Consider the following 23,670-nt stretch of genomic DNA (forward strand, 5'->3'; position numbering starts at 1 on the left):
AGCAACATCATTGGATAGTAAATGATAATAACAACAACAATAAGGCAAAATGCAGCATTAGTAAGAACATTCCATGCAGAAAACAAATAAATTGCTGCATACATACATGTATGCATGCGTATTAGTAAGTGTGCACACGCACAATTTCACATATTCGTTGTAGTGGCATAAATTAAAATTAAATTAAAATCATTGCTTAATTGGCTGTCCGTGGCCTAGACACGCGCGCGCTCTGCTTAAGTGGGTGTTGGGCGCGCCCGCTGGCAGTGACTCAGTTAAGCAATAAGTTAATTTGTTAATGCAATTGCGAATAATAAACTGTTCCGGTCTGATTGATTTGCATATTTTACGAGTTCGCAAAAATTTCTTTAGATTATTAATTTCGTTAGAAAATAGTAAGGCATTTAATTAAAAGCAACAATTAACATATAATTTTTTCTGTTTTAAAAAATTTGAACGAAAACATTTTTTATTTACACTAAATTTATATGTCTGTCTATTGATAGTTAATTAAACATATAACGCAATCCAGTCAGTGTGTTTGTATATTAATTTTGCCCTTTTCTTCAAATTATTTAAAAGTTATTGGTCTATACTTTTTTACTTTAATATTATTTATCAAAAATGTTTCTTTAGTTGCTTAAAATCTAAAGAACTAGCTTTCTTTACTAAAACAAACGCATTAAAAGCTATGCGAAGGGAGGTGGGTGAGTTTATGCAATCGATTTTTGTTTCATTGATAGGTGAACTGTGGGAGCGGAAACAAAAAGAAAATAATAATGAAAATATATTACATAAAAGTAAGTATAACTAATGGCACATATTAGGTGGCGCAAAATTAGTCAGCCTATCGGAAGATTTATAATTTTTGCAAATGGCGGCGTACTCAATATATTTAACACGTGTTAACTCGACAGCCGCAGTATAGAAACAAGCAAGCAATGGAGCGCGTGAAGGTCAAAACAAAGATTTCCATAGTTCAATATATATTTTTTTTAATTTAATAAAAAAGTTATTCAAAACCAAAATTGGATTACTAATTTTGCGCGCCACCTTGTGTAGATATATAATTATTTGCTGATCAATTTTACTACATTCATAGACTTTTAAATTCAAAAGTAATGACATGACAATAAAGTGACAGTTGCCCGGTCGTAAACATCTGGCAATAGTGTTGCCCCATTAGAATCGTTTGGAACAGGGGGCTTTTAAATATATCAAATATATAAACCTGTGTCCAAAATAATAGAAACACGACGAGATACCAAGTCCTAATTTTTTTTTTTTTAACTAAAAAACTACTTCAAATCTGAAATTTTTTATTTATTTTATTTTTGTTTGACTTTTATTTTTAGAAAATTTCTGGGTATACAGTTGTATAGCCAATTTAATATTACCGAAGTATAAGTTTTAAACGACTCAAAGTTCTTGTTGATTTTTAACAAATTTTTTATCTCTGAGGTTTTAAGCATTTTCTTCCCTATAGAAGACTTCCGAACATCTACTTTATCTGAAAGAGAATTCTCAACATCGTATGCGCTATAAAACAGCATACCTTACAGTTTTCGAAAGATTCTGATTAAAACGGTGAAAATTTTTAGGTTTTTTTTTACATTTGTTAAATATTTGTACAAAATTTACAGGTTATATAGTCGAGTTGTATAGTTTTTGTTGTAGATTTCACTTTATTTTTATAAAGTAAGAAATAGAAGTAAACATGTAAATAAAAAAATATAGTTAAAACTTAGTAATTCGCCCAATACATTTTCCAAAACCTGAAGCTAAAGGAACCCAAAAATAAAGAGTTAAAGAATATTTATATTCACTTTTTTTCACACTCTTTCTATTATGAAAAGTTTTGCATTTTAGGTTGAAATTTTCTTAATTTTTTTGCTGAAAGTTATAATTTTGTTTTGCTTTATTTTATTATCAAGGTATCTAACCCGAACGACAGCCACACAGTGGGTAGCTAGTGGTAAAAATTATATTTGTGATGGTCAGATTTTTTTTATTTATTACTTATACTACACCCCTTGGGCGATGCGATCTTACAAAATTTACCAGAAAATATTATTTCAAGTTTGACAACAAAATGAGCAACAGAACTGAATGCCCACTTAAAAAAACTAACTAAACAAGAAACATAACTTTGAAACCAACTCGAACAGAAGATTTAGTATTTATATAATAAGAGGCATTTGTATAATTATTGAAAATGTCATAACATAACTTGACTGCGAAAGTCAAATCTTTATTAGTAGATATTACCACCTGAGATTTTTATTGATTTTTTTTTTGCTCTGCTATTATTTTTAATTTCTAAGAATTTATGTAGAATTGTATTTAATAATATAAATGGGTATCAATTTAAAACTTAGTATTATTTTGGTTTGATGTTGAACTTTGCACTATTTTTATGCTATTAATTATAAAAAAATTACTGAAAATAATTAAAAGTGTGCTTTATTTGACTCATCTTACCCAAAAATTAAATTTTCCTTTATCTTTTAACTTGAGGGATAGAACGTTTTACCCACCGTTGGGTACAATTTTTATGTATACAGATACGGAAATTCGGAACGGCAGCACGAAATGTCATAATCTGTTTAAACGCCAGGTAATTAGTATGGCGTCCTTTATTATTAAATCACGATTTCATCATATCTTGATTTTTTTCAAATTCGCAAATATTATTTTGAAATATGTATGTACAATGTAGGCCCTCAGCAGACGGGTATTTTGGAAGCGTAAAAGTATAAGGCATTCCATTAAGATAAGTATTATATACTTTAGTAAAATTCAACTTAACTATATATTGTAGATAAACTAGAAACAAAAATTCTAAAAACAAGAATTTCTTCCCAAACGTTTTAGCAGTTTCTGATGACCAAAGGACTTACTAGTGTCGCCTACAGGGGAGAGTACCGTTTAAGCTAATGTAACACATCGGCTGAAAATTGTCGGGCCTATCACATACATATATGGCTGCCCGGCCATTTTCGGCCGCCGTAGCCGAATGGGTTGGTGCGTGAGTACCATTCGGAATTCAGAGAGAACGTAGGTTCGAATCTCGATGAAAACCCAAAATTAAGAAAACGTTTTTTTTTTCTAATAGCGGTCGCCCTCGGTAGGCAATGGCAAACCTCCGAGTGTATTTCTGCCATGAAAAGGCTCCTCATACAAAATATCTGCCGTTCGGAATCGGCTTGAAACTGTAAGTCCCTCCATTTGTGGAACAACATTTGTGGCACTAGTTTTATTGCATTCACCTATTTTTCAGTTAGTACTAACCTTAAAAAGACAGCTGCTAAAATTTCATAATATTCTATTCATCAGTTCGTGAGTTTATGTGCTAAGAATGACGCTACTTTTATTATTTTGAAAACAATGAATCAAAAAGAATTTCGAGTTTTAATTTTGCACTACTTCTGGATTGGAAAAAATACCGTTCAAGGGAAGCAATGGCTTGAAAAGCCATTATGGGGACTCTGCTTCATCAAAAACAATACTAAAACGATGGTTTACTGACTTCAAACGTGGTCGTAGAGATACCAGAAAACATCAAAAAAATCCACAAAATCGTTTTGAATTATCGAAAAGTGTGTGTTGGCTTTATATTTCATGAGCATTTGGCTATGAAAAAATTTGCGTGCCGCGTTTGCTTACTGTTTTGTTTCACCAAAACAACGCACCGTATCACAAGTCAATCAAAACAATGGCAGAACTACAGGAACTGGACTTCGAATTGCTCCCACCGGTTGTTTGCAGACCTAAAAAAATTCTTGCCGGTAAGAAATTTCGCTCACTGAAACTGAGGCCTATTTTGAGGCAAAAGATAAATCGTTTTACATAAGTGGTACTGAAAGGTTAGAGCGTGAGCACATTCGAAAGTTGTGAGTCAGTGAAGAATGGAACTATTCTGAACCCTAATTTTCAGTGCTTATTTATATAAATATATTCAATATTTATAAGTTTTAATAATTCATTTTGCTAGATATGCTTTTAATAAGACTGTATTTATGATCAGTAATTTACTTACCTCTCGCATCATTTCTTCATTCGCTCTGCGCAGCTCGCGTTCAAACATACCCAACTCATCATTCTGTGCTTGGGGTCCACCACCTATATCTTCTTTTGGCTTGATTTCTAAACACACGGAAAAAAGATTAAATATATGAGTTAAAATTTTGAAATATTATTAAATAGCTATAAAAAGTCAAAATTATTCCTAATTTTTACATTAAATTTTAATGATTGCCCAAGCGGCACCGTTCTCCACCGAAATGCTTATATATAATATTGTATTATATATAATTATTTTAAATAACTTGTAAATGGCCAAGACTTACTTACTATCATCAATATTACTTCAGCAAAATACTAAGTAACTATATATGTATGTTTATGCTCTAATTCATTCGAATCGAATTCGTTGCATTTGTTTCTTAATGTTAACTGGCATAAATTTGCTTTGATGATGATAATGATGATGCTGCTAATCAAACAATGTTTGCAACTGAGCTAATTATCATGCTCGAATTTTTACTATTAAAATTTTTTTAAATTAAATATATAGTGTGCTTTGTATTTGCATGCTAACGGATGCCGATCAGTGAGTAGATATGTATGTTTAACGATTTTTTATGTAGATGTAGTATATGTATTTCGACGTTAATAATGCCAATCAAGCAGTAATTAGTAATTACGTGTCCAAGTTGGATCATCCGGATCTTCGTCACTCTCATATTCTTTTGCCGGCAAACGACCATATTTTGCCTCCAATCTATTCATTAATTCGGTGTCATCGACATCGGAAATATCCTCATCATCTAATAGATCGTCATCGATATCTTCCTCGTCTTCCTGCCCCTCCTCATCCTCCTCCTCTGTGTCTTCCAATACCTCGCGAATGTACGCTCCATCCACACCATCATCATCATCATCATCATAATCAATGTCCTCCTCATCGGGCTGATAGTCCATATCGTGTGTAATTTCGTGCTTTCGTGCCGGTTTCGGTGAGTCCGGCATGTATGGTTTAGTTGTTGTTTTTGTAGGGGTGGCACTAAAATGTTGCATGGGTTTCATAGTTTCGGCTTTTGTCGTTCTTATTGTACTAGTTGTTGGTGCAAGTGGTGTTGGTGATTGTGTTTGCATTACACTTGGAGTAGTTTTCAATATTGTTGTTGTTGTTGTTAATGGGGATACCTTCTTGGATGACATTTCAGAAGTTGGTGGCGGCAGCGGTGCAGTAAATATAGCTGGTGCTTTCTTTTGTGCAAAGCTTTGATCTTTCACTTCTTCAATATGCCGCGGGGTTGAGGTTGCTCGACTTTGTTCAGGTTCACTTAATCGGGAGCGATACAGGTTGTTTAACTGCTCAAAGGTTTCGGGAATATATTCGCCCGCCAAGGCAGATAGTTTATCACCGGCATCTTCGGGCATTTCCACTTCTTCGTCATATTCATATTCCTCTTCGATTTCGATTTCTTCTTCAGAATAATCCCCTTTTATGTAAATAGAAACCCAGTTTGTAACGAAATTATAATAAGCAGTTACGATAAGCTTGTGGAAATTACTAAAATATTGAGAAGAGGTAAAGTCGAAGAGGCAGTTAAAAACCTAAAATATGTATGATGAGTGAAATTTACCAACTGCACTGGAAGCTCGCATGGTTATTTAACTGCTTTGTTGAGGAAACGCTTGGACTTTTCAAACTAAGAGATAATGTGTTATAAAATGTGATTTAACACAATGGTCGTCGGATTCGAAACCCACTATAGATATGAAAGTAATAAAAGTGACCAAGTTTTTTTCTAATAGCGCTCGCTCTTTGAAACACTCTCCCACATTCCTAGGGCGGGCTTATTTGAGAAAACTTCTCATAAAGAAATAGGAGAAAATCATAGCAAAATTTTCATAATTACAAAATTTTATTGAGTCCCAAAATGGTAGTCACCAACTTTTTTGACTATTTTTGATTTGATAGAAATTCTTTTAAAAAATTTGTTCTGAGAAGAACTAAACTAAAAATTAAAAAGAGTGTGGCAATTGACTATTAAGAGCAAACGATCCGGTAACATGGCGTTGAATATGAAGCCAAATACCAGATTCGGCAAGTTTAGATAAAAAATTTAACTATGTAATCTGAATTTTAGAAAAACTAATGTACGCAGTTTTATAGTCCATTAAATTTGAATGTAATAAAGTGCATCTTTGCAGTGCCTCGAAATTCTCGTTGATTTTTTATCATTTTACTGGCGGGCTGCGCATTTACTTCATATAAAAAATGTCTTCCATTCGTTATTTACTTACAAAAATTTATTCCTAGAATTTTTCTATAATTTTTTGAAGCCTCTATAGTAAGTATAAAATAAGTATACCCGCTGCCTCGACATGCGGACGCAGATCGCATGCAATTCATCTCATATAATGCAACGCTTATCGGCCTCATACCATATGGTATGAAGTTTATCGCATGCAATGAACTGTCACTTTGCTAATTGAAGTATGCATATGGGTACGAGTATATTGCGGCCACCGTAGCGTTGGTTCGAAATCCACTGTTTTTTCTAATAGCGATTGGTTCTCGGAAAGGCAAAAACCTCCGAGTGTATTAATGCCATTAAAAGGGGTTGCCATAAAAACAAGATGCCGTTGGGAGAAGGCACACTGTAGGTCACTCCATTTTGTATGACAGCATTAAAGCGCAAACCTCAAATTGAAGGAACACCTAGTAAAAACAATTCGAAAACGCCGAAGTAGGAGGTGTTTGTAGGAAAAAAATTCAAACGCGTGTAGTGGATCCAAAATGGATGCGCTTGTGCTTGCTCTATGTGATTAGCATTAAAAACAAAAATTTAGCTAATTTGAAAACATTAACTCATCATCTTTTTTAACTGCCTTAATCATACGCTTTTACCCCGTTCCTCTCAACATAGCTAAGCACATGCATTTATGTATGTATGTAAAGAAAATCTTTAACCATCATCCGACAGCGGAGGCGCCTCGTCATCATTTTCATATGTATCTTCTTCTGTGGCAATTGTTAGGCGTCGCTTCATGACCACCTCTGGGGCAGGTTCCTCATCTGAATCGACGACGACAAGCGTTCATGTTTTGTTTTGATTTTTTCATTGAAGTAAAAATATATTCATATTTAGTTAATAATCACATACAATCCATGTTAGACTAATTAATATAATTTACAATAAACAATGCCAATTTTGCAGCATACATACAATGGCGCAAAATATAATATGCGTATAAAATCTTAAACATTTCAACGACTAAAATGTGAAAGAAGAAAAAATAAAAACATTTACATCAATCATTTACAAATTAAATAATGTTTTACAAATATATTTTAGAGTCCTAAAAGAAAGTGCAAATAAGGTTGGGTTAAAACAAAATTTTTAAAACTGTTAAAATCGTTATGTGATACATTAGAATTAAATTATTCTTTAAAACATCAATAGGCCATGCTGACATCAAGTTTCGAAATATATGTTATAATTTTTCCAGTTAAGAATTACAACAGAAAATTATAAAAAAAAAAAAAACAAGGTAAAATTGTTTGGTTGTACTTATTTTTGGCTTTAAGTTAAGTGGCACCAAATATGGATTAACGTATAACAAAAAAGCAGCACTAATAAGCTTGATTTAAATATTGTTATTTAAATTTTACTTTGTTAAGAATTAAATTCAACAGTTGTGAAATTGTTCAACTCACTTGTATTTGGATTATTCCTAATCAATACAAGGCGTGCTACTAGCGCGAGTGCCACACCAACGCCAATTTTTACCGCAACTGCAAAATTATACATACATATATAGGAAACGATTTTAGTTGAAGTAATTCCATATTCAGAAATATTTAAATTCAGTATTTTACAAAAGAAAAGTACTATAGAAAAGAAGAAGGTAGAGAAAATATAGAAACAAGATGCATATGTAGGTATGTATATGAGTGCGATAGCAGCAGTGAATGATGGATACGAGTGTAAGAGGTATTTGCACTTTCTTGTACATCGCCACAAAAAATAAATTATACATATGCACAAGTATATATGTATGAAGGTGGAGAAACGGCACATATACTTTAGACAGACACTTAAGTGGTAAATATTGTATTGTTCATGTTGGCTACCTTATTCGAGTACTCATACGTGTACATAAATATAATTATGAATTTCCTTTTTTTAACAAAGAATTTGATGAAATATTTTAAAACACTTCGCATAACATTTCTTTCGATTCCTAACATCAGAAACATCTGTTATCTAACTCTGTAAACATATTTGTTTCTCACTCATACAAATTTTAACACACATCAATTTTTACCTAACATCACAACATGCATTACCAAACTATTTAGCCTTATTTCTTTCTCCCTTACTTTTTCTCCTCCTTCCCTTCAGCTCTAAATCCTACTTACGAGATGAAGCCCATGATGGCACTGCTTCTGCTGTATCCTCGTTCTTGTCTTTCTCTGTAGATGCCGGTTCATTTTTTGCTGCCTCTGCTGCCTGTTTTCGTGCTTTTTCTTGCAACAATAGTAATTCCTCGGCATCATTATCGACGACATTCTCAATAGAATCGAATGTGTCGTCATCATCTTCCTACAAACATAATGCCAGCGAATTAGTGAAATGGCAAAGTTTTTTCGTAGTTAACTTACCTCGTCAAAAGCATCATCATCATCATCATCATCAGCTTTATTGGTTTCTGATTGTTGACTTGTTGTTATTTGTTGTGTTGAACGTTCATAGCTTGGTTCAGCATCATCAGCGTCGTCATCATCATCATTGTTATCATCTTCGTTTTTATCGTACGCGCTATCATTGTTATCATCCTCATTTGCTTCTTGACTAGCCTCAACAGTTTGCTCATTGGTATTATTCTCGCCTTCATCATCATCTCCATCATCATTATCGTTGTCATCGTCCGCATCAGCTCTATCGTCTTCCTCTTTTGTTGTTGCTTCTTGCGTTAGATTATCATCATCCTCTTCTTCTGTATTATTATCATTTTCATTTCCATCATCATCCTCTTCTTCATTAGTTTGCTCTAATATAGCCTCTTTGGTTGCATCTTCCTCTTCGTCTTCATCGTCGTCGTCTCCGTCATCATTCTCTTCATCTCTTTCATCATTGTTCTCGTCCTCTTCAAGCTCTTTTGTTTGTTCTGTTGTGGCATCCTCATCATCTTCGTCGTCATGATCATCATCTTCATCATGTTCCTCATCTGCATCTTCATCCAATTCTGAATGATCTTCTTCCTCTTCGAACGGCTCATCATGCTCGTCATGGTCTTCTTTAGACACCTGTAGAGGATGATGATCGTCATGCTCTTGTCGACTCTCGTCTACCCAGCCATCAAAATAATTTGAAAAACGTGACTCTGACAATGGTGTATCCACTAAAACAAAAAAGTGATTGCAATAACATTGGAAGATTTGAAGATTGTTAATTTTATTAATAGAGAACTAGAACTGATCATTAAATACTCACAATCGGATATCCCACGATTTTCCAATATAATTAATGCCACCAGGCCAAATAAAATGGCTAGCAGTGAAAAGAAAAAGATCTTCGCACACCAATGGCCTCCAGTGCCGTGTTCGTGCTGGACATGAAGATGGACATCATCGTTGCCCATCTTTGTAATGTGTACGCCATGTGAAGATTCGTCATCTGAGTGATATGATATAACGAAGGTATTAAGCAAAAACTGATTTATGTGAACAAATTAAGAAATTAAAAAGAACAACTTAAAATTAAGAAACAACGGAGGGTGGTGCAGCATTTTATGATGAGTGATGGATTTCTTTCTTAATACAATTGCATAGGGATGTGGTACGTTGAAAATTGCAGTTTAATTTTTTTTACTTAATACGAATAGCACATAGATATTTTTTTTTTTAATGATGGAGGGGTATTTTAACGGGTATGGATGGGGTTCTGCAACTACCTTCAAAGCTTGAATGGCGCGAAAAAGATAATTCACCTTCCGATTTACGATCGAATGCATCTAAATAATATAAATAAATATTATAGAAAATATTTGTGGTCGTAAATATACTTATTAGTAATAAAATAAATTAAAATAACAGACAGAAAAATAAATAATATTATTATTTTGTTAAATGAATTATTTATTTACATATCTATACATATGTTGTTTAAGAGTAACTTTTAAAACTATTTAGCTGAAATTTGAAATGTTAACAAACACATTTTTAAATCTTTCGAAAATGTCGACCAGTCCCAGAAAAGCAGCAGTGACAGTCCTTGGCCGGATATAAATCCGGGTCGTCCCGGTTACGTAAAACCGACTGTCGTGGGCGTAATATTCCTCGTTGTTCACATATGGCAGATTACCTCCAAAATTGACAATCAATACTTTTGTGAACGGATTTTCTTCATTGAAATTATTTTGGTGGAATATTTCGGTGTTTTGGTTTGTTTAATTATTATTATTATTATTATTAACGATATGAAGAAAATACAAGGAGAAGGAATAGCTACTTTAAGGGGGTCTTCTGGTCTCGAGGCCCTGAAATGAAGGGTTTTTTGGGGATTGATTGTGACAAATCCTGTGAATATTTAAAAAAAATTTTTTTTTTATTTTAAAGGTACATGTCTTGGCTTTTAAAAAATGGTTTTGACTTTGAAAAAAATTAACACCCGCGACCTTGAAATGGCGCTGAAGACGTCCACCTCCAAACGAAACAGGTCTCCATTTTGGTCACGGTTTTTCCACCTGGGTAATCAGAAAGCAAAAATTAGATATGCGTTGTCTTCAGAGTTGCCCTGGTTAAGTTTTCCCGTGACAGATTTTTTTTTTTAAATTTTTTTCAAAAGTTATGCAACAATTTGCAAAAAAAATTTTTTTTTGCTCATTTTTTGAACTTTAAAAGGTTATAAAAATGGAATGAAAAAAAATTTCAAAAATCGTACACGGGGAAACTTAGCGGTAAGTTTTCCGAACCTTTTAAGACCAAAACCATTGAAATCGTAGTATAACTACTATGAAAAGTGTGACCAAAATGCTTAAAAAACACGATTTTCGGGGAAACGCGTTTAAAGATAAAGTTTATGATGAAAACGGCCGGAGGAGGGTACACTTCGGTGCCCAGAAAAATGTGAAAAAATGCGATTTTCAAAAAATCCTTTCTGTGGCGTATTCTCGCATACACATACAACAAAATTATGCAAAAAAAAAAAAATCGATTTTTTTTTCGCTGGAGACCAAAAGACCCCCTTAATTGCGTAATTGGCAACTAATAATAAACAGTTGGAGGAAATCCGTAAACAACGTTTACTGAGGTTTCAAAAAATTATGGCAGGAATACGCCTTCGAAATTCGATATTACTTTTTATAATAAGTAATAAGAGGACACACGTTTTTTTTCTGTTATAAAGAATGTATATATATATATAAATATATATTGAAGCGTACACTCTTTTTGGGTATTTGGCCGAGCTCCTCCTCTTATTTGTGGTGTGCGTCTTGGTGCTGTTCCACAAATGGAGGGACCTACAGTTTCAAGCGGACTCCGAACGGCAGATATTTTTATGAGGAGCTTTTCCTTGGCAGAAATACACTCGGAGGTTTGCCATTGCCTGCCGAGGGGCGACCGCTATTAGAAAAATGTTTTTCTTAATTTTGGTGTTTCACCGAGATTCGAACCAACGTTCTCTCTGTGAATTCCGATTGGAAGTCACGCACCAACCCATTCTGCTACGGTGACCGAATACATTCTGTTATATGAATGCATATTTAATAATACCTAACAAACATTTTATTAGAATTATATCTACAAACCTGTTTTCTCTGCCGGCATCCATTTTATTAAGGTTTATTTTGACGTTTTTCTTTACATACGTAAAAATAATGATTACACAGAAAACACAGAAAGTATGGTTATTATCTAGGATTATTTTATAATCTCAGATTTTGAGAGAGAAATTTTGTATGGGAAATCTCGCTTTTTAATTACGGATTGGGAGTTAAGCACGAAAAAGTAGATCATCTAATAGGTCTATTTATAAGTTCGTGCGGTTTTACAACAGATGGCGTAACTTGATTATTATTCCATCGATCCACATTTCCAAACATTCATTGGAGAGCTACTGTCGTAAGGCACAAACGTCAGTATAAGTTTTTTATTTGAAGCGTAAACAACAATATTTTTACCACACTTGAAAATGTCGAATTTCGTGCCAAATAATGTGTTTTTGCGGGGAATTCTTCTTCATTATTTTAATATGAAGAAAAAAGCAGCCGAAAGTCATCGTATCTTGGTGGAAGTTTATGGTGAGCATGCTCTATCTGAGCGAACGTGCCAGAAGTGGTTTGCACGCTTTAAAAGTGGTGATTTTGGCTTGGAAGACGAAGAACGCGAGGGTGCGCCGCCAAAGTTCATGGATACCGAATTGGAGGAATTGCTCGATCAAGATCCGGCTCAAACGCAAGAAGAGGTTGCAAAAACTTTGGGAGTTGATCAATCAACCATTTCCAAACGTTTAAAAGCCATGGGAATGATCCGAAAGGTAGGCCATTGGGTGCCGTATGAATTGAAGCCAAGAGACGTTGAACGCCGTTTTATGGCATGCGAACAACTGCTTCAACGGCACAAAAGAAAGGGTTTTTTGCATCGAATTGTGACTGGCGATGAACAGTGGGTCCATTACGACAATCCAAAACGTCGGGCAACGTATGGATACCCTGGCCATGCTTCAACATCGACGTCGGAGCAGAATATTCATGGCCTGAAGGTTATGCTGTGTATCTGGTGGGACCAGCTGGGTGTTGTGTATTATGAGCTACTGAAACCGAATGAAACGATTACGGGGGATGTCTACCGACGACAATTGATGCGTTTGAGCCGAGCACTGCGAGAAAAACGGCCGCAATACGCCGGTAGACACGACAAAGTTATTTTGCAACATGACAATGCTCGGCCACATGTTGCACAAGTGGTCAAAACATACTTAGAAACGCTCAAATGGGATGTCCTACCCCACCCGCCGTATAGTCCAGACCTTGCGCCATCCGATTACTATCTCTTCCGATCGATGCAACATGGCCTGGCTGACCAGCACTTCCGTAATTACGATGAAGTCAAAAAATGGATCGATTCGTGGATTGCGGCAAAACCGACCGAATTTTTCACAAAGGGAATCCGTGAATTGCCAGAAATATGGGAAAAAGTAGTAGTAAGCGATGGACAATATTTTGAATATTAAATTTGTAACCATTTTACGTCAATAAAGTTTCAAATTTCGAAAAAAAACCGCACGAACTTATTCATAGTCCTATTATTATACTTATACAGGGTTTGATTGAAAAGTAATGAGCCTTATTTTTTTAAGCAGTTTTATTAAACCTTTTGGCTTATACAACTAATATTCTTCAAAATAGGACCCTTGAGCGTCAATAGACCGCTGGTAGCGGTCCTTCCACTGCAGGAAAAATTTTGTAAACTCATCCGCCGGACTCGCGTTCAATTCGGCTGTCACAGTTTTTTGGTTCGCCTCGATGGGGTCGAAACGCCTCCTCTTCAGCTTTCTTTGCAGGCGCGGGAACTAGAAGAAGTCCGGAGGGGACAGGTCTGGGCTGTAGGGAGGGTGGGGAAGCACCGGAACCCCCATCTTGGCCAATGCAGAGGTGCAGAGGAAGGCGTCGTCGAAGGCCTTCCAGATCGCTGTTCGTCTTCGACGTCCTCCCGGCCTTCCTTGAACGACTTGTGCCACCGTTTTACCTGGGCACTGGACAGAGATTGGTCTCCGTAAGCCTCCTTAAGTAGCTCAATGGTTTCGGTATTCGTTTTGTTTAGCTTTACGCAAAATTTGATCGAGTAACGTTGCTCCAACGATCGCTGCATTTTCGCCACTGCAAAATCCTAACACACTTTTAAAACAGCTTTCACGCGCTTAGCGATGTTGACTGCACCGCTGATGCCACCGAACTGGGACCGGTTTCTAGTGGAAGGGGAAGGTCCAACGATCATTTTCCCCCACCAGCCGATTCGGTTGATCGCTTGGCAGGCGCTCCGTTTCAATTTCTGTATGTGAACATAAATATTATAACTTCTACCGAAGTGTTTTATACTGGAACTATTATATTAATCAATTTCAGAGCTCTTGTCAAGTGGTCGAAAAAGAAACGAGAACAATTTTTTATTGAAACAAGAGTCTAGATAATTTTTGGAATGAGAAAAGAAAAGAAAGAAGAAAATACACCTAAAGAGGTGAACAACCTCAAAGAGAAATAAAACAAAGAAAAATGTTTTAAATATCCATGAAATTGTCTTTGTTTCGACAGATAATTTGTATATATTTAAATAGGATTCCCGGCATGTGACCACCGGAGGTCCAGCTTTTGCTCACTCTTCTCAGTATATTACGAGGTTGTATTTCGGTTATAACGCTACGAATGTTAGCTTCCATATGCGCAATTGTTTCTGATACGAGAAAAAATAATCTAAAACAGTCAAGTGACTTCACCGGCTCTTATAGAACACCAAATGGTGACTTTTCTGGATGTAACGGTCTTTCTACAATGACTTATGGTTTATCATCGAATTGATATTTTTCCAAATAAATTTGTAAACAGTAATCCATTCGAACATGAGTCTATGACGAATTACTAAGCAAACCAACCTAAAAACGTCGTTACATCGTCTTCAACAGAAAAAACATGTCGCAAATTTAAACTTCTCCCTGTGCACTAGAAACTTGCGAACTTCGACTTCGAAAAAGTTCGGCCACAAAATTTCAGTTCGACCAAGAAAAAATCGAGCATTTCTGTAAAGTATCCTATAAACTTTTAGTTTTTGGAAAAAAAATTGAATACTGGTCTCAAAATCCACATTTTTTTTTAATTGCTTTGGAATATCATCTGTCCCTTGTTGCCCCCCAGCATAAACAATCCCCAAACATATACTGGGAATGCTGCTGAAGTGACAGTCCTAAATCCGGGTCGTTCCGGATACGTAGAACCGATGGTCGTGGGAACGCCCCTCATAGAGTATGGCTAGTAATCAATGCTTCAGTGCTGCAAGTCAACTCTAACATATTAAAAATGGCGATAAACTAATGTTTTTACATTACAATATAAAATTATTCACTTATGAGTATTAAATAATTACATGTACACATTTAAAAATAAGTTTTTTTTGTTGTTTTTTATAAACACAACTTATGTTTATGACCCTTTTCCGAGTTGTTATTAAAAAAATACGCGATTTTTAAAAAATCGTTGCGTATTTATTATTGGACCGTCGGTTCGGTTTCAGCTCAGATTCGGCTTAAACTAGCTTTACAAATCTTTACAAATCGATATTCGGTCGTTTTCTACTGCATATCGTACTAATCAAGATGCCAGGCAAGTAAGCATGAGTATTTGTTATTCCCATTATATATCCTTTTATCCCACCTACTTATAAAGTCATAAAAATCAACTTTATTCATTTGTTCTCTATTTCAAACTAAAACTTATTTCTAACATTACAGAAATCCAAGCTTAAAATTTGGGTTTACATTAAATATAAACTGAAAATACATATTAAAGAGGATGAACATAGTATTAATTATGTTACAGTGGTGGAATTAAGAATGCGTGGTTAACATACTATGGTAATTAAGATGAGTAATAAGAGCGGAATAAAGAGAAAGGATGACTAGTGAGGTCATACATTCCCATGGCAGCCGGTTCTACGTTACCGGAATGACTCGGGTTTTCCCCGACCAAGGGCTGCCGCCCCAGTAAACTAGCCCTGTCTAGTGTACCGTATCCTACCTAGTGAGGTCAGTATGTGAATATATACTACACAAGGATGATAGATACCAGGTTTGATTGTTGTTGTTGTTGTTGTAACAGCATAAACATTCCCCATTCCCCCAGATTTCTTCGTTCGGTATGGTGAAGAAAAAGCTACTAAGCTAAAGTTAAATTTTGTGAAACACAAAACGAATGACGTCGCCATATCTGTCAAATTCGCTCAGAGCCAAATAACGGTCTGCTAGGTAGTACACCTCTAAAAGTCTTTTCATTGTAGTATATTTTATATATTTTATTGAATAAATTGTATACCCTATAACAAACATCACATCACATTGGAATATTGTGAAAACGTGATCTTCCTATACATGTGCATGCAAATTAGTGTAAATAAATATTAAAGTTGATATTTGTTTACATTAACTCTAATAGCGATAAATCGTTTCTGTATATGCTGCTACAAATGAAAAGCGAATCTTTAAAAACAGAAAAACATATTAACACAATGAACTCTTAAAAGCATTACATGCAAAATTAACGCTTTAATATGCATATGCACATGTATGTGCAGATGTGTGTAATTAATCAAGGAAGCGTGAGAAATGCGTACTAAGGCAGATGTAGTCAAGAACAAAATTAAATGACTATGTAAAAGCGCCGTAAACAAAGACACTAATGAAAATTGCAAGTAAAAATAAAAATCTACAAACAAAAAAATGTAAAAATAAAAGGCAAAATGGATAAAATAAAAACCAAAAAAAAACTTTCAAGACAAAGCAAATAAAAATACAACTCAACAGCAAAGCCAAAAATACAAAGTGAAAATCATATGCGTCCAATTTTAATGGACATATGCCAACTGCGGCCGCCGTAGCCGAATGGGTTGGTGCGTGACTACCATTCGGAATTCACAGAGAGAACGTAGGTTCGAATCTCGGTCAAACAACAAAATTAAAAAAAACATTTTTCTAATAGCGGTCGCCCCTCGGCAGGCAATGGCAAACCTCCGAGTGTATTTCTGCCATGAAAAAGCTCTTCATAAAAATATCTGCCGTTCGGAGTCGGCTTGAAACTGTTAGTCCCTCCATTTGTGGAACAACATCAAGACGCACACCACAAATAGGAGGAGGAGCTCGGCCAAACACCCAAAAAGGGTGTACACGCCAATTATATATATATATAATATGCCAACCGATAAATGGGAAAACTGCTTACATACCTACAATACACATATTTTATACGTACATACATATACTACATACATACATATATGTATTTCGATTAGAGTACAAATATAAGGTTGAGCGATGAGGATAAGATTAGAAAAAATTAAAAATAAGAAATTAGCGTGAAAAGAGAGCAAACAAAGTGTTATAGAAGATAATGGTCATGATCGAAAAAATTTGTGACAGAAACTATGGCTGTTAGCTGAGCACATAAGTGGAGTGCTGTGGTTCAGAATTAACCCGAATAAATCAGAATTAGTGTTATTTATGTACGTGCAACGCCAAGAATCACAGCTTTGAATTCCCAAATCTTACTGGCGAAAGAGGCAAAGTTATTGTGAGTCTTGCTAGATCCTAAGCTGAATTGGAAGGCTAACATTGACGAGAGAGTAAGGCCGTTTTGCTGAACGCGAAATGTAAATTAGTGCATTTAACTCCTAAAGCAACTCAAATGTACATATGTATATGTATTTATCCATACAATATTCTCCGCCTAATAACTGATGCAGAAAACAGTGAACGACGTAAACGCAGTCCCCTGTCAGCTGTTATGATCAAACTAATGAGAACCCCATGTAAATGAAAAATTCCTTCCTTCCGTATCGTAGTATCGTAGATTTTATTTCACGATATTTAAAAATTCCCGTAATACCCTGTCAGCTGATTGCTCTCTCACCACACAGTGTTGCCAAGCAGTACATTTCGAAATCATTTACAAATAACTTAAAAACTCTGTTGAATAATGTTAATTATAGATAAATTAACTATTTGCATTTGTTGGTTTTTGGCTTTGGTTTATTAAACAATGAAAAATTGTAACTGATAACGTGAATGTGTGAAAAAGTGTGTAAGCAAAAATATCAATGGCAACATTGTGTAGACATACAGTTGTTCTGACGGGATGAGTTTTTGTGCTCGTTAGGGGCTGCGGTAAGGGACTGCGTACGTTTTTCACTGTTTTCAGTATAAATGCTAAATAGTTTTCGCATTAAGAATCCAAATGCTGACAGCAAATCTACAAACTTCGAAAAATTGGGTAATTCGAACACCAATCCAGTATTTCCAAAATGTGTGCACGAATTTTGTTAAAATTAAGGTGTTTATTGTATAATTAAAATAGAGAATTATAGATACATAAATCTATCCTTACTATAAATAAGTTGCAATTCACAGAGGTAACCTCGGTTCGAATCTCGGTGAAACACCAAAAATTAAGAAAAACATTTTTGTAATAGCGGTCGCCCTTCGGCAGGCAATGGCAAACCTCCGAGTGTATTTCTGCCATGAAAAAGCTCCTCATAAAAATATCTGTCGTTCGGGGTCGGCTTAAAACTGTAGGTCCCTCCATTTGTGGAACAACATCAAGACGCACACCACAAATACGAGGAGGAGCTCGGCCAAACACCCAAAAATATATAAATAAGTTAAACACTATTTGCCGCATTCCACATTGATTTCAAAATGACACATTTTAATGCATATAAAGGACAAGCGTCCTCTCCTCACCTCATATCGCTCAAAATTTTATGTAATTTTATTGTTTTTCAAAGCCTCCCGCCTGAAAGTAAGAGATAGCATAGATCGCCATGTTATGCCAGCTCTAGCAGCTGTTAAATGTTATTGTTGTTGTTGTTGTTGTTGTTGTTGTTGTTGTTGTTGTAGCAGCATAAACATTCCCCGTACATATACGAGGAATGCTGCTGAAGTGACAGTCCTTGACCGATTATAAGACCGGGTCGTTCCGGCTACGTAGAACCGACTGTCGTGGGAACCCCTGTTAGATCTGGCGAGCTGCTGCAGTTACCCACTATCCAGATGAGGGCGTTATGATTCTTGTTGTTGTAGCAGTTCACTAGGCTCAACCAATACGGTGTAGTCACCGATAAAAAACTAGCCGTTGTTTTTGTTGCAACAGCATAAACCTTCCCCATACATATACGAGGAATGGTGCTGAAGTGACAGTCCTTGGCCGGATATAAGACTGGGTCGTTCCGGTTACGTAGAACCGACTGCCCTGTCTTCATAAATACACTAATATTTATGGCTTTTGCACAAAAGATGCATGCAAAAATGTATCAAATTAAAGACATTCGAAATGTCTTCTTTAAACTATAGAAAAATCTAAAATTTTAACAACGTGCGTAAATCAAATAAGAATGAGATTTAACTTTTCACTCTCCACGTTTTAGTATAGTCCAAATATTCACTGTACTTGAGTGTATCGAGAAACTTAATCTTCTAGGAATGCACATTTGCATCTGGGTGATTTGGGTCCCAGGACACAGGAGTATAACTCGGAACGAAGTAGCGGACGCATTGGCTGTGGCCTCGCCTTTAATAGGACCAGAGCCCTCCCTTGCTATGGGACAACACACCATCAAGGAGAGGCTCAGTAGTGAAAAGCTAAGGCAAAGGGAGGTTTGCTGGCACCAAACTATAGGGCTAAGTCAGGCGAAATCCTTACTGGGAGAGTACAACCAAAAGGCGTTTTAAAAACTGATAACCCTCCCCAAGGATAATCTGAGAATGCTCACGGGCATCCGAACAGGCCACTGCAGATTGCGAAGTCATCTGCACATGATCGGGATTTGGTCTACTGACTCTTGGCGTTTCTGCGACCAATCTCAGGAGACTCCAATGCACCTTCTCCTAACTAACGAAGGGAAAAACCATTGCAAAAAAAAAATTATAAAGACCGGGACATTTGCGACGTGTATGGAGAAGCACGGAAATGGTTTGCAAGGTTCAAGAATCGCGACTTTGACGTCGAATTACTTCTCAGCATCTCGCCCGCCATCGAGCAACACCCGGTTATTTTGTACCGAATCGTCACGGGAGATGAGAAATTGTGCCTATTCGTCAATATTAAGCAAAGAAATGAGTGGGTGGATCCAGGAGATACGCCAAGAGTCAAGCCGGATCTTCATCCAAAAGAGTTAATGATATGTGTTTAGTGGCACTGGGAGGGCATGGTGCACTGGGAAATGCTCGAAAAGAATGCCATGGTCAACAAGGAGTTCTACATTGCTCAGCTACACCGCGACATATTTTATCAATATATGATTATATTCTTTTGAATAAAAATATTACCAGAAAATACCAATGTGAACTGTAAAAAAGCTAAACGGTTGGAATATTGCACATAAATAATTCTCATATAAAACATTGACACTAATATTTTTATCAAAAATCGTCTTACGAGTATAATCCTTTTTACACGTAATATAGAGATTTCTGTGAACAAACTTTGTAAGTTGATTCAATAAAAAACAATGGCCCCTATTATGAGTTACATTCGATCTTCGATATTCGCTGGTTGTCGAAGATCGAAAATCGAATGTCAATTTGGTATTATGAGCGGTGCAACGCTATCGAAATTTTCGTTGTTTACCGAATTTAGAGTCGAATGCAATTTTGCTTTCGATCGTGTAGCGTATTGTGGGAAAACTTGTTAAAGTGTAAGTTGTTTGCGATTATTTATGGTTTTATAGTAACCAAATAATAAATATATACTAATTTTGTTAATTTTATGCAGGTCGAAAGTCGTGAGTACCAAACAACAATTAGAAAGGCGAATCCACAATTCGCAAAAGGGATTTGCACCAAAGTTCAAGCAGCAAAAAAATGGGAGGAATTTACTACGGAGCTGAATTGCTTGGGACCACCAGTGAGAACGGCATCAAAATGGGTTAAGCTTAATAATGGTTTTTTGTTTTTTGTGATGTTTATAGAAATACATTTTTATTTTCCCTTGGTAGGTATGAGCTGAAATACGTAGAGGAACTGAAATACATATTTTTATCGAATGACGAATAATTGAATAAAGAAAATTTATAACAAAAATAAAACAGAAACTGTGGCGTAAAGGTTTCTGTTTAATACTTTTTAGATTTTTCTATAATATTCTCAAAATTTCATTTCTTATGTTTTCTACTTCTCCGTTATTTGACTCCACTTCAATATCTTCAGCATCATCGTACACAGTGGGTTGAGCAAGTCCTAGCATACCTTCATTACCAATACTCAATTGGTACGATCCCTGAGCACAAAATCGGAGAACTGTGGCTAGCTTTAGCATATTTGGAATGGATTTGGCTCGGGTGCACTGCCGCAACTGGTTTTCTGTACTGGGCAGTAGGTTCATAAACGCCTCTTTAGATAATCTAAAGTTCTTTAAAAATCTGTAAGGAAATTTCTGTAATATTAAGTACGTCAACACATTTTGAAAATTCTAAACATACTCAGTGGAAGCCATTTCTAGGGGGTTGGATGCGCCCCTCCACTGTTTTCTACTTCTAGCTAGTTCCACTAATCTTTCATCGTCCGATGAATAGTCGAACCACAACTCCGTTGTACTTATTTTCACAAAAATCGATCAGCACTTTCGAATGTTGCTTATAATAAGGGCCAATGAGACTGTTAGACTACACATTTGTTCTAATATACAATATGGGTATACTCATGATGTGCTTTTAGGATTATATGGTCGCTCTTCTGTGAAAAAATTCTGTTGGACTAAATGCCTAGGTTGCGCACAATACTGTATATTCGCATAAGTCAGTAGAATAGTAGAAAACAAAAGCAGCCATCAGAGATAAAAAAGAAAAAATAAATATGGTTGTGTAACTTTCAGCTAAACGGGCCCTAACCAGTAATTCCGTCACCCACAAAATCACTGTGAATGACCTATGAGGTATACATACCCACACACATACTTACACATAAATACTGGATGTAGACTTCCACACAAATTTACACTACCGGGTGGCACACCCGGCTACAATAATAGAGCGCAGAAAATGTATGCAGAGCTACATATGTGGGAACATACATAAGCGCATAATATAAAATATTCACGTTACGTGTAATTATAAATACGGCGAAAGGTAGACGGGCGAACGATCTCATTTGGTTATGGGTAGCCAAGTTGCCAATTAAGTAAACAAAAAAATATTCCTACAAACCATAAAGAGCAAGGCTTTTATGTAAATCAAAAAATCTTTACAATATCTAAAAACGCATTGTCATAGTTCTGTTCATGTTGTTTTCTAGTAAAAATTAACTTGCACGTTTTTCTTACTAATGAGCAATTCCATCTCAAGTGACTCGAGTATTTGTATTCCTGAAAATTGGTTTGTAGAAATAAACTTAAAAAATTATGCAAAAAATGTATTTAGTTTTTTAAATGTTGTTAATTTTGGTACCGCGTTTTTAAGTGAAATTCGGTTACCTTTAACATTTCTATAAATTTTTAAGTTTTTAAGATAAAATATAAATAAATAGTAGTAAAATTTCTGATGAGCTTGCCAGAAAGGAGACTATTTCAAAAACCCTTTTGTCCCAGTATAATAGACGGAGGACTCAGAAAGTCCTGGGGTCTCCACGCCATTCAATTTCCTAACTCGTAGCTGTGTTTACCGGTCATTGGATGATCGGCACACACGCGGAAAAGCTAGGTTTATCATTTAACCCCCCTTGTAGAAGCTGTGGGGACCAGTCAGAGGAGGACTTCACTGTGAGTGTTCCTCGACAAATCTTCTCCATTACGTCAACAGCTCTGGCTGGCTGTAAATATCTGCCTGTTGGAGGTCTCGTAATGGTATCAAAAAGCTGCTTTAGTGCTACTTGGGGAGTAACAGAGTGGTAATTCAACCATTTCACCTACCTACCGAAGATAAAATATACTTTTTCAAAAAAGTGTTTGTCATTTTTGAAAACAAAGACACCCTCTCTTTATATTTTTTTACTACAATAATAACTGAGAGTATGCTCAGTAATCCCTAAAAGTTTCGTTATGGGATTCCCATAAGTTTTGGAGTTATGTTCCTCTGCTTACTATTGTACGTAGCGATGCTTCGATCGATTTGCAAACAGACGTAATGTACGAATATATACGTATTTTACACATAGACCTTAACGACATTCATCGGGAGTCTTATACTACCTTCCTAAACTAGCGGGTCCCGAATACTGTCATCTGAGTCCAACCACCACACATCGCAGACGAAGAGCTTCAGCTGTCTTAAGTCAGCCGCGTAACTTTATTACGTTCCTGTTATTGTAGCAGGTAAAACTCCTACCTATCCAGAATTGACATTGACATACCCAACATACATATGTCCAGCATATGTCAAACCCACTCACCCAACCCATCGAAACAGCACGTTAGATGATAGCACGATGACTTGCTGAACTGCTATAACAACAACAAAAACAAATATGTATGCAAGTACTTCGCTAGAGCAGCATTTCACCCTGACATAATCAATTTTGTGTTTCAATTTTATCACACTTATTGAATGCCAAAAATCATAAAACTTTAAAGCCATGACCTAGGCCGCATTCAATTTGAGCCTACATCTAGTCAAACTACAAAAATGGCATCGTACTTACCCCAAAGTAAGCGAAAGAACGCCTACTTGCTATCTTCAGCGATTTAAGTATGTGAAGACTGCTAACAAAAAAATGTGCGTGGATTCTTTTCAGTGAAGAAATGAAAGATAGTTAAAATAAGAGTTCTAAAATTTCTGCTTTAACATTTTTCTACACTTTGTCGATACGAACTATCTATACAGTTTTAATTTAGTTTATATAGATAGTTCAAAAACAAATATACATGTTTTGGCAACTCTTAATATATCCACCCAGGCCATTC

At 35.8% G+C, this 23,670-nt stretch overlaps 1 protein-coding gene across 2 annotated transcripts in view; it reads right to left on the bottom strand.

Annotated features, from left to right (window-relative positions):
* Positions 1–23,670, bottom strand: part of LOC128866703 (aspartyl/asparaginyl beta-hydroxylase) — a 35,253-nt gene that overhangs the window by 5,121 nt on the left and 6,462 nt on the right. The window contains exons 2-6 of one of the 2 annotated variants that reach the window (XM_054107613.1): positions 9,973–10,032; positions 9,513–9,695; positions 8,681–9,420; positions 8,438–8,621; positions 4,040–4,146 (exon numbers count right to left, since the gene is read on the bottom strand). In XM_054107613.1, coding sequence (XP_053963588.1) covers positions 4,040–4,146; positions 8,438–8,621; positions 8,681–9,420; positions 9,513–9,695; positions 9,973–10,032 — 1,274 coding nt within the window. The remainder of the gene's footprint in view (positions 1–4,039; positions 4,147–8,437; positions 8,622–8,680; positions 9,421–9,512; positions 9,696–9,972; positions 10,033–23,670) is intronic. The other variant, XM_054107614.1, reaches the window with a different exon arrangement.

This window comes from Anastrepha ludens, chromosome 6 (assembly GCF_028408465.1).
Source record: "Anastrepha ludens isolate Willacy chromosome 6, idAnaLude1.1, whole genome shotgun sequence".
NCBI lineage: Eukaryota > Metazoa > Arthropoda > Insecta > Diptera > Tephritidae > Anastrepha > Anastrepha ludens.